At 41.1% G+C, this 16055-nt stretch overlaps 1 protein-coding gene across 1 annotated transcript in view; it reads right to left on the minus strand.

Moving 5' to 3' along the window:
* Positions 1–264: 264 nt before the first annotated feature.
* SHB (SH2 domain containing adaptor protein B) overlaps positions 265–16055 on the minus strand; it is a 348241-nt gene continuing 332450 nt past the window's right edge. Inside the window, exon 6 of the mRNA XM_021004560.2 lies at positions 265–5651. Within this exon, the coding sequence (XP_020860219.1) occupies positions 5468–5651 (184 nt within the window). The 3' untranslated portion in view covers positions 265–5467. The remainder of the gene's footprint in view (positions 5652–16055) is intronic.

The following is a 16055-nucleotide window of genomic DNA, read 5'->3' on the forward strand; positions in this document are numbered from 1 at the left end:
ACAATGTTTGCATTAGGACTAAAGTAGATTTTGGCTACCGTTTAGCTGGGTCGTTAGGACTACGGTTCCCCAAATACTTACAGAAGTGATGAATTTGATTATTTGAGTAATAATACATATATTTTTTTGGCAGTGGTAGATGAATAGATCATGGCTGTCAGAATCATAGCATATCCAGTTAGAAAGCCATTCAGAGTATATTAAAATGACATAAAGGACTATTAAGTTGTCTTTTAAAGAAAGAAATTTCCATGCTCTATTAAATGCATTTAACAAGACACTTTTATATTAAAAGTTTCACATTAAATATACATCTTTATACATTTTATTACACAGAATGAAAACACTCACAATTTGCATTCAAAGTTTCCATGAAACTTTTAAATGGTAAATACCCAATACACAACTTACAGTAGTGACTGATAAGTGACAGGTGACACACAAAACAGCTGAATATAATTGGCACATATTCCACATGGAAGAACCATTGGGAGAACAGCATTTATGAGATTAGAGGTGAATATACCACTTTACCTACCTAGATTTCATCAGTGCTGAGGTCTTAAAGGCACCATTATAAAATAACATCACGCGTGGAGCTGGTTCATTTTGGACAAAACCCCCATTTTGCCTTCTCTCTTGCTATTTGGTGAACTAACTTTGAAGGGTGAAAAGGTTATGTATTCCAACAATCCAATGTGCTGTGTCTACCCAACAGCTGTCATTGGCTTGGTGCCCCAGAGACTAAATCTTCAATGGATTTCACAGGATAAATATAGCATGAGAAGTAAGACAAAGTTCCCTGATAACCCTTGTAATGTACCTTCTGTGGGTTCATCTATGAAGAAAGGGTGAGATTATTGGTGCAACTATTGCCTTTGCTTATCTGTGGGGTGTTCTGTTTGGACTGCCAAGAAAGGATCCAGGGAAATTAGCATGGACAGCCAAATGGCGCCCAGCAAGTCCAATGAATTCACTTCCCATAGAGCCATTAATAACTTTTGTTCTCAGGATGCCCTGTGCAAGGTCATACCAGAACTTGAGTCCAAACCCTTAAAAAAAGAATGTCATTTCATTTTGCAACTGATGGTGAACTTCTTTCAGTGAAATGACTTCACCTGTTCATCCTTCTTGGACTCTTCCTAAAATAATGACTCTGTTCTCTTGCTCTGTCAATGTTTTAACATCATGTGTGTTATTCAAAATGTTAAACCAAGGTGATGTGGAAGGACAGCATCACAAAAGTCTTTTAGAATGAACAAATGCAATGCTTCCAGCAATGATGGGCCCAGGTCCCATCAAGGTTTGTAGGAACAGCTCTGGGCAATTTAAGAAACTGGACTTTCAGAAAAAAAAAAGACAAAAGAGGGAGATAAGGTAGTATCTGTCAATTGGTCTTTGGGTCAGAAAGACCTAGGTCCTATCTCTGCCACAGAGGGGCAGGCTGCTGGTTATCAGCACTAGGGACAAATGACTGAATTTTGGAAAGTTGTAGATTTGCCTAGCAGGTCCCTACATCAATGAAATCACAGGCTACGATCCATTTGCCCCTCTCAAACAAAACAAAATAAATCTTGCAAAAGGCAGTTTTGTCAAAGATCTTTTCGTTAGTCAAGTTCTTTCTTTGTATAGTTCATACCCAAGTCTTTGAAGCACTTGGGGGAACTTGGAATCCACAGATCAGATTCTTTCCTCCTTAAGCCCTCCTTTTCTTCTTTAGAAGGCATATAGGTTTTCTGGGGCATTTGCTTTGAGCTACTAAATAGGGGGGGAAAAAAGGCATCCAAAATGGCCACTTTCTATTTACCAAGTGGTTGAATCTAACAGTGTCATAAGAAATTCTGTGGCTGGAGAAGCCATAAAATCATGGATTCAGAGCTGAAAGGGACACCAGTCCCCTCGTTTTAAAGATGAAGAAACTGAAGCTTCAGTTTTAAGTGACTTTCAGCTAAATTACATAGTTAACAAGTGTGAAAGGCGAGATTTGAACCCAGCTCTTCTTTTCCCCAGCACCAGCACTGTTACATATCTATATTCTGGTTTTAGATGGCATGCAACAACTCAAAAGGATTTTTTTCCTTCCTTAAGATAAAACACTGAGCAGCACTGAGATGCTATGACAGGCCTTCTTTTTCTCCTTATATGAAATAGAATTTAATTAGTATTTTCACTACTTGCTGCTGACAAGCTAGGCTTAGAACTAACCAAAAAAATCCCAAGTAATCTACATGTAAGTAGTCCTGAAAGAGAAAAATAGCTTCAATTGTTAGATGTTCAACAAAACTGAATAGAGGCTGACAGACAGGAAGCAGTCACAATTAGAGGAAGGGGGAGAGGTTCACCAAAAAAGACACAAACAAAAACTGGTAACGGAGAGAGAATCTGTAATAACACATTGCTTCTTCAACCTGCTCCGCTCTCTCAGCCCTCACCAAGGGGGATAGATTAGGAGTCTTGGGTAAACTTGATAATGATGACTGGTGAGCCACTGTGGCTTATAATCACATCAATAAGCAAAGACAAAGTCAGTGCAAACAAACTCCTGTTTTTATTTCAGATGCACATAGGGAGAGGAGCATTTTCTTAAGAAAAATTTTCATTAAAAAAAAAAGCCAAACAAACCAGTATTAATACTATCCAAAGAGAAGATATGACTCTCCAGATTAGGAAACTAATTTAGTTTGTGGAGATGTAATCGGTGGACTGCAAAGCTGCTGTAGACATTTGTATGACTCCAGACTTGCATATTTAAGAAGAATGGCTAATCGTGCAGGACATAATCCTTTCCATCCCTGGATGAGGGAGAGAAAAGATGACATCACTAACATGTTCTCTTGTCATGCTACCCTTGTGTGGCATTTCCATGCAAAATGCAGATTCAACTTACTTGCACGTCATAAAAAGGGCAGGCAAACACAAATCACACTGGGTAATCTGGTTTCATGGAATGTATCTGATAATACAAAATGGGACAAATCCTGTGGCTCTTTCCTTTGGAAACCTAACCAAGATTGCTAGCAGAGCACACCAGCTCAAGTAGACATTTCAGGTTCTGTCAGAAGTGCCTTCTCAGGGATAGGCTTCTTTAGAAGGTAGAAAAAAATATTTTTTTAGAAATGATCCTCCTGGTGATGAATGAGGAAAGTGCCATCCTCAACAAGAAAGCACTTCCTTTGGAAAGAAAGTTTGTGGACTGATAGAAACAATCACTGAACAATCCTTCCTGGGGTACGATAACAGCTTGCTTCCATAGCTCTAAGTCAGAACGTTGAGGTACAACTAAGCCACCTAAGAGGGCAATCTGATTTCTGGCCTCCATTTTTGTTGATGGGCATTAAAGTCTGTTCCAACTTCCCTTCTCACTAGTGTTGGGATTATCTAGACCAGGGGTGAGGAATCTGTGGCCTCAGGGCCACATGTGGCCTTCTAGATCCTCAAATACAGCCCTTTGATTGAATCCAAACTTCACAGAACAAATCCCTTTCATAAAATGATTTGTTCTGTAAAACTTGGACTCAGTCAAAAGGCCGCACCCCAGGACCTAGAAGGCCACAGGTTCCACCCCTGATCTAGATCAAATTCAAATCAGCGCATCAAAGGTTTTGCAGTCAGGAAGCAGAAGACATTAGCTCGAGAGCTAACGCTGGTCCCACCCCCTTCTGCTTTCCCATCAAGGAGTCAGTGTGGTCAGAGACTTCAGAACAAATGATTATTTAAAACCATTTTTTCCCCCATTCAGTGCTGAATCAAAGTCTGGTTGGTGAATGAGTGGGAAATAGTGTGAAAGAAAGGAGAATGAAATAGTGGACATTTTCATAGTTCTCTCATGGTCTGTACTCAATGCAGGTAAACTGCAAGTTACACAACCTTGCTCTGCCTCAATTACAAATGGAGAAACGTGGGATTAGACAGGTTGGTGGGCAGACTGGAGGCAGTTTCAGTGAGCTCTCTGAACAGGTTTGGCATTCGTGTGTGTTCATGGTTTTGTCATTTATCACATTCAGTATACCAGGCACTGTTAGGAAGTCTGGGAGGAGGGTTCAGAGTGTATTTCTGAAACAACATAATTTTGCTGATGGTTTTTTTTTTTGATGATAGCAGGACCTATCCAGGCCTTTGATGGTCTATTTCGCTATAAGGATAAGCCAGAATTTTGGTCACACTTCTTTATGTTAGGTAACCCTACCCACCTCCCACCCCACCCAATGCCTCTGAAAGGCCAGTTTTACTGTGTGCTACAAATTGTCTACTTAAGATTCATTTTGACTTAGAGAAATGGAAACCCCATTTCTAGGATGCTTTTCTATCCCTGAGGCAAAAAGGACATTGGGTATTGTGAGCTGGCTATTTTAGTGATACTCATTCATGCACTATTTGTGAAAATGAGATGAGATAAACAGTGATAGCCTTTGGAAGGCCCGAAACCCAAGTCCGCCCCTCCTCTTCCACTCTCATTGGAATAACTTAGTCTCATTAATGAAACCTTGGCCACAATGCACTAACTACCTTAAGGTAGAAGCCACAGTGTCAGACTTGGCTTCTGAATGAAACTTTGAGTGAGCAGATATACCCTTAGAGATTTATTGTTGTACCAAAGAAAAAAAAAGATTAAAAATATATATGTATATATATTAAACCACTATTTTATTTACATATCCTAGTCATAAATAATTGAACTCTTTCTGCTACTGCAAAATGATTCCATTAAAAAAGGTCTCCTACTCACATCAAGGGAAGAAAAAGAACTTTTTTGTTGGATTAGCCTAACCAACCATGTGTGAAAGCACACACACACACACACACACCCCCTGAGCCCACACATACACTCAAGCACACGTGCAGATACACACGCACGCAAACACACACACAGAGAAGAGGCAGATTTCTGAAGACTCCTGTGGGGAATGGGTTGAATGTGCTGTCATTCTCTAGGTCCTGAAAGGCCCAGCATCTGTCTGTTCTCATTATCGATAGGGGACAGTATAGCACCAGTGGAGAATTATCATCATCATCATCATCATCATTACTATTATTATTATTTTTTTTTTATCATACGCAGGTGTGAGTTCATGACAGCAGGAGAACAAAGAAATGAAAATCCTTGGAGCTCACTGTTTGATATAAGCTGCTTTGCTCTGTTTACCCTGGAAGGCATATCTTTGGATTTGAAAATATTTTAATTCACAGGAAATAAAAGGAGATGTGGGGGTAGGGGCTTAGATTATCTGCTATCACATTTAAATATGGTTCCTCCATCTCCTTAAATAGAAACATAGTTCTAAAGACATGCAGCAGTGCCAAAGTACCACTCTAATGATCTGAAGTCAATATATGGTGAAAAGCAAGTAACTTTCTGTTTCCTCTCTCAGTCCGGAGCTCTGGTCAATGCACAGGGTGGAGTTCTTGTTTGTCCGCTTCTCTGTGGCCTCCCTCCCATATGTGGGAAGAGGTGAGCAGGTCCTTCCTCTCATAGGGTTCGGACAGCCACAGGGTAGAGCAGGGACAAGTGTTCCGCTCCTTTGATGGGCAGTTTTTTGGTTGTGTAGTAGTGGATGACTTCAGGGACGCTGTCAAAAGGAGGGCTGTTCTGCCCCAGGATATATTTCTCTTTGGCTTTTGTCAGTTTCATGTGCATGAAGCCCTGGTTGCTCCTGTGAAGAAAGCAATGAGAGGTTATGTGGGTAAGGTTTGTAAGTGGAGAAATGTGCCAGGGAGAGGGTGCCATCTGTCAAGGCAAGATGAAGAGCAAATGTGAGGGGCAGAGGTGTTAGGAGATAACAGCTCTCTCTCAGAGGATCACCAGAATTAGTTGGAGACCATGCTAAGGGCTTCTGAATGGAAGGCTCCTCTGGAATAAGAGAACTGGAAACTGCAGGGGTGCCCGTCAGTTGGGGAATGGCTGAATAAGTTGTGGTATATGATTGTGATGGAATAGTACTGTGCTGTAAGAAATGAAAAGCTCGATGCTCTCGGAAAAACATGGAAAGACTTGCAAGAAATAATAACGAGTGAAATAAGCAGAACCGAGAGAACACTGTATACTGTAACAGCAATATTGTAAGAGCAACTTGGAGCAAATATTATTATTATTATTATTATTATTATTTTTTGTTTTGAACAGCTGATTAACAGGTTTACTTTGCCCTTACACCACAAAGATATGCAACAAAGATACTCTGGTTCTTATCTTCTCTGGTTGTACTTCCCCTTATATCCATATGGAAATGCATCTGGTCACCAGGGCAGGATATGGTGAAGGACAAGAAGTACTTTTGACTATTATAAATACCCGAATTAACTACAAAGGATCTATGAAGGTAGACACTACCTGCATCCAGAAAAAGAGCTAATAAATCAAAGTAAGTATAGAATGATTTCACCCCCCCCCAATGGTAGCCAACTCTAGGGTGGGGAGGGAAGGGAAGAAAAACAAAAGAAATTTACATGATAGCTTTCTTATATTTAAAAGGAATAGCAAGCTGTACATAATAGATTTGTAGTTTCATGGGCAATCATTTTTATATTTATACTATGTTATGGAAATGCTTGTTTTATTCCATAAATTAAATAAAACCCCACAAATAAATAAATAAATAAATTTCATAAATTAAATAAAAAAAGAGACTTGGGGCCAATCCAAATCCCAGCTTTCCTGCTTATTAGAACCCTGGGGTTGAGGAGTGCTTGCCAGATGCCAGAGATAACTATAGCTATGGATTCACTTCATCTTTTGAGCTCCAAAACTTTTATGTTTGAAATTTTATCTTTGACTAGGATCAAAGCCCAACACTTAGGTAAACTGAAACAACGCACTGTACTCCAAGGTCATGGTGATACCCCCGGCCACAAGGCTGACACCCCCCCAGATACTGGCAACTTCCTCGATCTCCCATCAATTTTTGCTACTGTGATGGAAATATGAGAATTCATATGTAGCAGGAAGTTGGAAATGCTGCTGGGGTCATCTCCAGCCAATCAGGACCCTTTCTACCTTTCTCTGTGTCAGTGTTGGGAGGGGATGCTCCTGGGTGACTATCAAAAAGGAGTGGGGTAACAGGCTTGTGGAAAAGGGTCAGGGCAGGTAGGCAGTCTGCATGAGTGTGAGAGAGAAGGAAATTAACTACTTCCATGATGTCCTTAGAAGTTTCTAGCTGGAAGAGGCCTTAGTCTAGGGGTTCTTAATCCTGTTTTTAATCATGGATCCTTTCGGCAGTCTGGTGAAACCTGGGAACCCTATCTCAGAATAATACATGTAAATGAAAAAAAAAATTACATAAGATTGCAAAGGAAACCAATTATTTTGAAAAAACAGTCATCTCTATCTGTCTGTCTGTCTGAAAATGAATTCAAGGTCCCCAGGGCAAGAACCTCTGAATCAAGTCCTTTGAGCTACTTAGAAGAAAAATGTTACCTAGAAAGAGACCATTATTAATTGAATCGTGACAATTGGTTGAGATATAATGGAAATTTTAAAGGATTTTTTTTTTATTAGGTAAGTATGCCACTTTGTTACATCCCTGCAGCTTGGTCAGATTTTTATAGGGCTTTAATGTGTGGTTACTATTGTGAATGCATAGCCTGGGAACAGCACTCACTGTTAACTTTATCCCTGTTTCAGCAGTAAACTAAAGCCATCACTGACCAAATATTTTGAATTCACATGCACAATAATGGACACTATGAAAAAAGAAAAGCCAGTGTGAAATGGTCATAGCAATAACAAGACTGCCTTCGTTCAATAACCAAGATCAACCCAATTGGATAATTTACATGGTATTAAGCAAACCTCTTGGCTTTACCCAAATTTTCATGCCATTCACAGCACGTATTCCTACATCAACTGGAGCAGATTATATCACTACAGACAGCAGGGACTCTTTAGGGAATACATCCTAAACAGTTTAATTCTTGATACTAAAATTTTTTGGGCCATGTAATGCCAGTGTGTAATAAGAAAAATTATGGCTATCTTATTACATACACACAGAGATATACACACATATGTGTGTGTATATGTCTATCTCTCTCTCTGTATCTATATATCTATATATCTATATCTCAATTAAAATTCTCATTTCAGTGTCATCACAGCAGCCATATTAGTATTATTTCAAGTGTTATTTAAAAATTTCCATTTTATGTCCACGTTTGATTCTCTTTGAAACAATTTAAGTAAATGCAGGCTCATATTTTTCAGATTTGTTGAGGCAATTCTCTGATGAAATGACCCTTCACTGAAGAGTAGAAATCACTGCAGGCACTGTAATTATAACATCACCAACCTAGAAATCTTGATTTAAATTTCAATTCTTTACAGGAATGACTTGCTTTTGAAACATAATTGCTCTCTAAGTGATTTCCTTTAAGCCAAGGGTGACATCTCTAAATACGTTTGCAGCAGCTATATTGTTCTGTCTCAATCATTCATCAAGCATTCCTTCTGCTAGTAAATGGTTTTAAGGTTCTACCCCCAAATAATTGTGATAAGAGAAATAAATGTATACCGTGTTGAGGAACCCAAATTCCAACAAATTTAGACCAACAGTCTTTTTAATGACCTATGTTTCAAGTGGGAGTGAAGATCGTGCAGAGAGTGCTAAAGACTGTTAAAGAGAGAAAGGTAGGGGAAAGGTGGGGACTTGAGGTCTTTTATACAGGCATAGGAATTCAACAAAAACTCATCACCACCATCATCATCAAGATGAAGAAGGGGGAGGAGGAGGAGGAGAAGAAGGAAGAGGAGGAGGAAGAGAGAGATGTAGGGAACTCTGAAAAATGTACCATGTGGGCCAATCCCCAGGACAACATGAGTAAATTACTCCAGGCAGACTGTATAAAACACAGTTCACAATCACAGCAAAAGCAACCTATGAGATGGTGAAATGCCTGGGGAAAAACCCCTTGGAAAATAGGAATGAAATCTGCTGATTGCCATATACAATACCATTTTTTACTACTGAAGTATACTGTAGTCCAACCTGCCTACTGCATATTATAATAAACAAGAAGCCCAGCCCCCAATACTTTAGTCACCTTATTAATCTCCTGCAGCTATGTGCACTTGCATGGCATGGGCATGTTTACAATCAGGGAACAACCAAATCCAGGAATAGGCTTTTGAGTGTCAGTGCCACATATTCCTGGAGTCTAGTCTTCACTGAATAGCTGGAGTTTATTCTAGGCTTGAAGGTCCTGTGTTGCCCCAGTAGATCTGGGAGAAACGGGATTTGTTCTAGGACTACTGATTTTGAATTCACTAGAACCCAGAGGGAAGGGGTCCAGTCTGAACCTCTGGGGTTCTGGCATCAAAGTACCAGGTTGCATCTAGTACCAAGGTTGCTTTGAGGGTAGGGGGAGCCATAGGATAATATAAACTTAATAATAACAACTTTATAACTGATAAAGATCTTTCCTCAAAAAACACTTCTGAGGTGTGTCATTCAAATATCAACTTTTATTATTGATGAGCTAGTTAAATGACCTATGGTCACGATGCTGGCTAGCAATGGAGCTTGGATGTGAAGTGGGTCTTCTGAATCTCATATTCTTTTCACTATACCATGGATATGCAGCCTGGGGCAATGGGAAGCACCTTCCATTTAGAGACTCGGGGAACCTGAGGCTGAGTGCCTGCCCCGCCACTTAACTGCTCGCATGACCTTGGGCAAATCATTTAACTTTTCTGGGTCTCAGTTTCCTCATCTGTAAAATGAAGAAGCTGGACCTCTAAGACCTTTTCCAGCTCCAGATCCGCTGGGATGTCAACCTCTCACAAATGGAACACAACCTCCTTTGCTTTCTTTTTAAGTGGGAGGATTTTAGGTGTAGGAGGGGAAACATGTGGTGTAATGATGTAACAGAGGCAGCTAAGTGGCACAGTGGATAGAGCATCAGGTCTGGAGTCAGAAGACTTGAGTTCAAATGTGGTCTCAGACACTTACCAGTTGTGTGACCTCGGACGAGTCACTTAACCTTATTCGCTTTAGTTTTCCTCATCTAAAATGAGCTGGAGAAGGAAATGGCAAACCATTGCACTATCTTTGCCAAGAAAACCCCAGGCGGGGTCATGAAGAATCAGACACAATTGAACAACAAGGTAAAGGCCACTGGAATAGGAAGGAAGGTAGGAAGCAAACATTTATTAAATACCTACTGGAAGCAAACATTTATTAAATACCTACTATGTGCCAGGCATTATGGTAAACATTTTATCTCATCCGATCCTCATAACAACCTGTGATGTAGGTGCTATCATTATCCCCATTTTACAGTTGGGAAACCTGAGGCTGACGGGATGAAGTGACCTGCCCCAGGGTCACATACAGAATACGTGTCTGAGGCTGGGCTTGAACTCAGATCTTCCTGACTCCAGGCCCCACACTCTGTGTCACCTTGCTGACTCACTGGGAGTCGGGAGACACGAGTTTTGGTTTGGGGTTGCCGTTAACGAGCCAAGTGATTGTCGTCTCTCTGCCCCTGCTTTACCCGGACACACAGGACATGTTCCCGCACAGACCTGCTGCACGATGGAGCTCTCTGATGCCTAGCAGTGCCGTCCTAGATGCCAGATCGCTGGCTCACCTTGGGACCAGTGTCATGGCAAGTAACGCCTTCAGAGAATGTTGTGAGGGGGAAGGAACCTTCACAGTCATCCAGTGCAGCTTCCACATTTTACAGAGGAGCAGACTGAGGCTCTAAGAGGGTATTACTTATCTGTACCAAAAACATGGCAGCTCTTTTTGTAGTGGCAAGGAACTGGAAACTATGAGGGTGCCCATCAGTTGGGGAATGGCTGTATGAATAATGGTGTCTGAATGTAAGGGAACATTCTGTGCCCTAAGAAATGAGGAAAAGGATCATTTTAGGGAACATCTGTATGAACTGATGCAGAAAGCAGTGAGCAGAAGCAGGAGAACAATTTACATGATCACAACAACACTGTTAAGACAAGCAGATACGAAAGACTTAAGAACTCTCATCAATGCAGCGAGAAACCACGAGGGCAGAGGATCGATGAGGAAGCATGTCCTCTTTCTGAGGACTTGCCCAGGGTCACACAGCTAGTAAGTGTCCAGTGTTTGGTCCGAGGCCAGATTTGAACTCAGGTCCTCCTGACTTCAGGGCCAGTGCTCTAACCATTGCACCACCTAGCTGCCCCCATATATATGAATTTTTGATCCTTGTCTGTGGAAAGACCTTTTGTTTTCTGGTTGAGATTCCCAGCAGGGCACAGTCAGATACCTCAGTGGAGTGGGTATGAAATTCACCCAACTGTACAAAATCATTTTTACCCCCTGGGTAAAGGACACTAAGCGGTACTCTTGACCCTGGTGATTATTATTGGTGTGGTGGTGAAAGAGCAGCCCCAAGATGTGTTTGTGATGTAGCAGTTACTGAGTGAATGAAGCAAAGTGGAGGGACAGGGAGAGAGATGGAAAGGGGGAAAAGAGAGGGGGAGGGGGGAAGAGAAAAAGAGAGGGAGAGGGAGGAAAGAAAAGGGGAGAGGGGTGAGAGAGGAGGGAAGGGAGAAAAAAAGGGGAGAGAGGTAGGGAGAGACAAAGGAAGGGAGGAAAGATATAAAGAGAAGGAGAGAGGGGAGAGGAAAAAAAATAAAGGGGGATGGGGCAGGTAGGTGGTACAGTAGATAGAATATTGGCCCTGGAGTCAGGAGGACCCAAATTCAAATCTCAGCCTCAGATACTTACTAGCTGTGTGACCCTGGGCAAGTCACTTAACCTCAATTGCCTCAAAAAAAAGAAAGGGGGATGGAGTCTGAGAGAAAGACAGGGGAAAGACATGGGGAGAAAGATAGGAGGAAGAGGGAGAGACAGGATGAGAAAGACAAGATAAAAGAGGGAAAGGCTTGAAGATCAGATGGAGTTAAGAGTGGAACTAAGGGAATCTGAATCTGATGTTTAGAGGGAATGATGGGAAGGGCAGCTTAGTGTAGATCCTAAGAGGGGAATTCCACGTTGGCTGTGAAGCAAAGCTAAAGCGATCCCTGCCTACAATAACAGATTTCTGAGGGCTGTAACAACCAAGCCCTGGCAGATACAGATCTATAACTGGTCCTGTTTTGAACCATCTCTACATGGGAAAAGAGATTGCCCTGGGACAAACTGAAAGTGCTTGTGACCATATGGGTGAAGGGGTCTGTGTCTCTTTGGGAAAATTAATTGTTCTATATTGGATGTGGAATCAAGAAGTAATATAAAATATATATAACATGTGTATTATATATATATATAATTGAAGGTTATTAAGTTCTTGTGCCAGATTTCTTAATTTGGGACCTAGCATCAGGGGAGAAAATGAACCCAGGTCTACCTGAAAATGACTCCAACATCTATGTTCAATCATATCCTATCTGCTGAGATATAACCAATTTGACTGTGACATTATTTAATATTGCAATGAAGGTGCTCAGCTCTCTTTTTGTGGCAGGCTTTTGTGTAGCCTAAAAGTCTTTGGTCTCTGTTTCTTAATGCCGACTCATATTTTACATCTATCTATCTATCTATCTATCTATCTATCTATCTATCTCTATCTATCTATCTATCTATCTATCTACTTTTTGCTATTCTTTTCTATGTCTACTTTTGTACTGACATCTCTAATACTAAAGTATGTGGTGGCAATTTGAAGGGTCTTACTGAGTCCTAGGAAAGCAGATGTAATCTGTCACCAGGGTTTAAGTCTTTCCAGAACCTGCAGGGATTTACGCTTCATTGGCACAGACTTCTAGAGAACCCAGGCTCCCCTCTATGCCAGGGTGAGTCACGGGAGTAGGACTCTAATTCCAAATCTGATGTCCTTTCCACTGTACCACACTGCCTCCCTAAAGCTCCCTGCTCAAAGGAAAACAGCCACTCATTTTATACCTTTTCACCCACCACACCCAGTCTTTCCTCCAACGGATCTAGGATTGTTTGTTAGATAGGACTTTATGGAGATCAATTAGTTCAAACACCCCCTCTCCACTGGCCCCCCAATTTACAAATGAGGAAACTGAGGCCTACAGACATTAAGTAACTTGCCAAGTCACAGAGGTGCCACGCAGAAGAGTCACAATTCAAATATAGGCCCCTCCCCTCCACAACCCTAAATCTCATTCTTTTTTGGCTGCCAAACACACAGAAAGGCTACGCCTTCACTCACTTGAACTGAATGATGTGAGGTCAGAAGGCAAAATTCTTGGACATAAAAGGAAAGGGTATGGAACGTGTTCTGTTCTGTTCCTGGCTGTCCATAAGTCATAGGATAAATGAGCAGGGACCCTGCCAGAACCATGTCTTTGGAGACCGGCTGGGAGAACATTATTTTTTCTCCTAAATGATTTCCTGGTTGAGGCTCCAAATATAAGGGCAACTCAAAATTTTGTTAATATATACCCAAGCATTCCAGGGTCTTAGGAGGAGGAAGGCGGGGGCAAAGAGAGGGTCCCATGTCCTGTGCTTGCTCATGCTGCAACAATATTATCTGTTTCAAAGACGCCTGGCAATCCAAGGTGACGCCTGAAAAGCCAGTGCTGACAGCTACTTTTCCAGACATGAGACAAGGTCCCATGCCATTTTCTTCTCCTCTGATAGAACATACTGAAGGAGCAAAATCACAATTATAGGGCTTTCCCTGGTGGGCGACCTGCCTAATTAATGCAGCCATGCTCTCTAATGATACATGATACAATCTATACCTATGTTCAGATATTTAATTATCATAACAAAAAGTAATTTCTGATCCTGGAGATTATCAAAAGCTCCTTGTTGGATGGGGCCTCATAACAAGGACCGTCCTCTCATAATAATCAAGATATTTAATAATACATCACACATCCTTGCAGCTGCTAGGGCACAGTGCCTGAAGCACTGTGCCTGCCCTTTGCCTCTCACTTTTAGACGTAATTGCTTAATGCATATTTCATGAAGAATACAGCATAATAGTTATGTTAAATCACCTCTTTTCATGATGAAATGACTTAAAATGCTTACATATAATATTTATGCAATAGAAAGCAAAGAAATTATCTTCTGGTGTCAATGATTATGATCCTGTTAAAAGAATCCACACACAGTAATAATTTTTTGTTCACCCTTTGGGACTAATGCTTATGATGATAGCTAGTATCTGTATAGAGCTATATGTAATGTTTACAAAGCACTTTACACCCACCTCAGTTGATCCTCCTAATAACCCTATAAGGCAAGTGCTATTATTACCCCCATTTTACAAAAGAGGAGACTGAGGCTGAGAGAGGCTAAGTGACTTACCTAGGATTACACTAAATGTCTGAGGTAGAATTAGAACTCATGTCTTCCTAACTCTCAGTTCAGTGCTCTATCCACCGAGCCAATGAAAGGGGAACGATGTTCATCTCTCAGAGTAAAAGCTGTATCCCCTGAGGACACCGATGGGAGATGGGGACACTCTAAGGGCAGACCTGGTGGTCTGTTGTCCAAGTAGACAATGTTTCCAATATCCATCCATTGCTATCTAAAGACTGAAAGAAGGCAGAAGTACTTTTCTTCTATTTTATTTCTTCTGTCTCTATCAAGGAAAAGGTCCTCTGAACAACAAAAGAAAACAACAGAGTGAACTAGAGACTTGAGAACCCCAAGCAGGGCCAAGGATGGTGACTTGCTGCCCGGAGGAGAAATCATGAGCGTGGTGGGGTGAGCACTTGATGTTTCCATGGGAGAGAGGGGATGGGGATGAGAAGTCAGACACGTGAAGGAGGCAGAGGGAGCTCTGCGTTCATCCATGCAGGAAAACACCACCAGTGATCCTGACCTCTCTCTAAGCTCGTATCTTGTTTAACAACGTATGAAACCACTTTGCTGGCCTCACTTTTTACTAGGGAAGCAATGTTGGCCCTTTGGAGAGTAATGTTCATTAAATGTAGTAATTAGAATAATGAACACTTGCAGTTATTAACTAATATCAAACTCATATTCTAAAAACAAATACAAAAATAACCCCAAAATGCAGGAAACCTTCTTGAATTCCCATTCTGAAGCAATTCATGGTTTTGACTACCTTCCCCGTGCTAGGCTTTAACCTTGTCCTGTACACCCCCATGGGATGCAAAAGGGTTTGTAAAGGCCAGGAAGGGAACACCATTATCTTACTCCCTGGAAGCCTAACACCAAGACTAGTTTGTAAGGATGTCAACTTTAGTTTCCCCCAATTCAAGTGAATCTCTCCAGTTCATCTCAGTATCTCCCCGTCTAATCATTCCAGTTCTTGAATTAGGAGGGGGAAGGAGAGAAAAACAAAAGAACAGAGGAAAAAAGTATTCTTCTCCTTCCCCTCACCCCAGCCTCATCCACAGCTTTTAAGGAACTCAAGATCAAAGCCACAGCTTTATTCCACCTTTTTCAAAATCTCTATTTGGTATTTCTATTTGTCTATAACAACTTCACCTTCATGAAACCGTATTTACTGATAATCACTTCTAAGAACTGAACTTAACCAACTTAAAAAAAAAAGACAAAAACAACCAACAAATAACAACAACCCCTAAACACACCAAAAACTGGTTACAATTGACCTGCTTCTAACACTTATTACGTATGTGGCCCTGGGCAAGTTACTTTATCTGCCTCACTTTCCTAATCTGTAAAATGGGGATAATAATAAGGCACCTACTTCCCTGGGTTGTTGTGAGGATCAAATGAAACAGTGCATGTGAAGCCCTTTGTACACCTCAAAGCCCTATGTGGATGTGAGCTATTATTATTAATGAGATTTTATGTACTAAAAACTCACTGCTACAAAAACAGTCTTTATAACTTGTGGTTTTTTTTTTTGTTGTTGTTCAGTTGATTTTAGTCATGTCCAACTCAAACCTCAAACCATTTGAGGTTTTCTTGGTGAAGACATTGGAGTGGTTTGCCATTTCCTTCTCCGGCTCATTTTACAGATGAGGAAACTGAGGCAGACAGGGTTAAATGACTTGCCCAAGGTCACACAGCTAGGAAGTGGCTGAGGCCAGATTTGAACTCAGAAACATGAGTCAGGCACATGATTCCAAGCCCAGTGCTCTATCCACTGAGCCA

This window comes from Phascolarctos cinereus, unplaced genomic scaffold (assembly GCF_003287225.1).
Source record: "Phascolarctos cinereus isolate Bilbo 61053 unplaced genomic scaffold, phaCin_HiC Scaffold_4;HRSCAF=312, whole genome shotgun sequence".
In the NCBI taxonomy this organism is placed as follows: Eukaryota; Metazoa; Chordata; class Mammalia; order Diprotodontia; family Phascolarctidae; genus Phascolarctos; species Phascolarctos cinereus.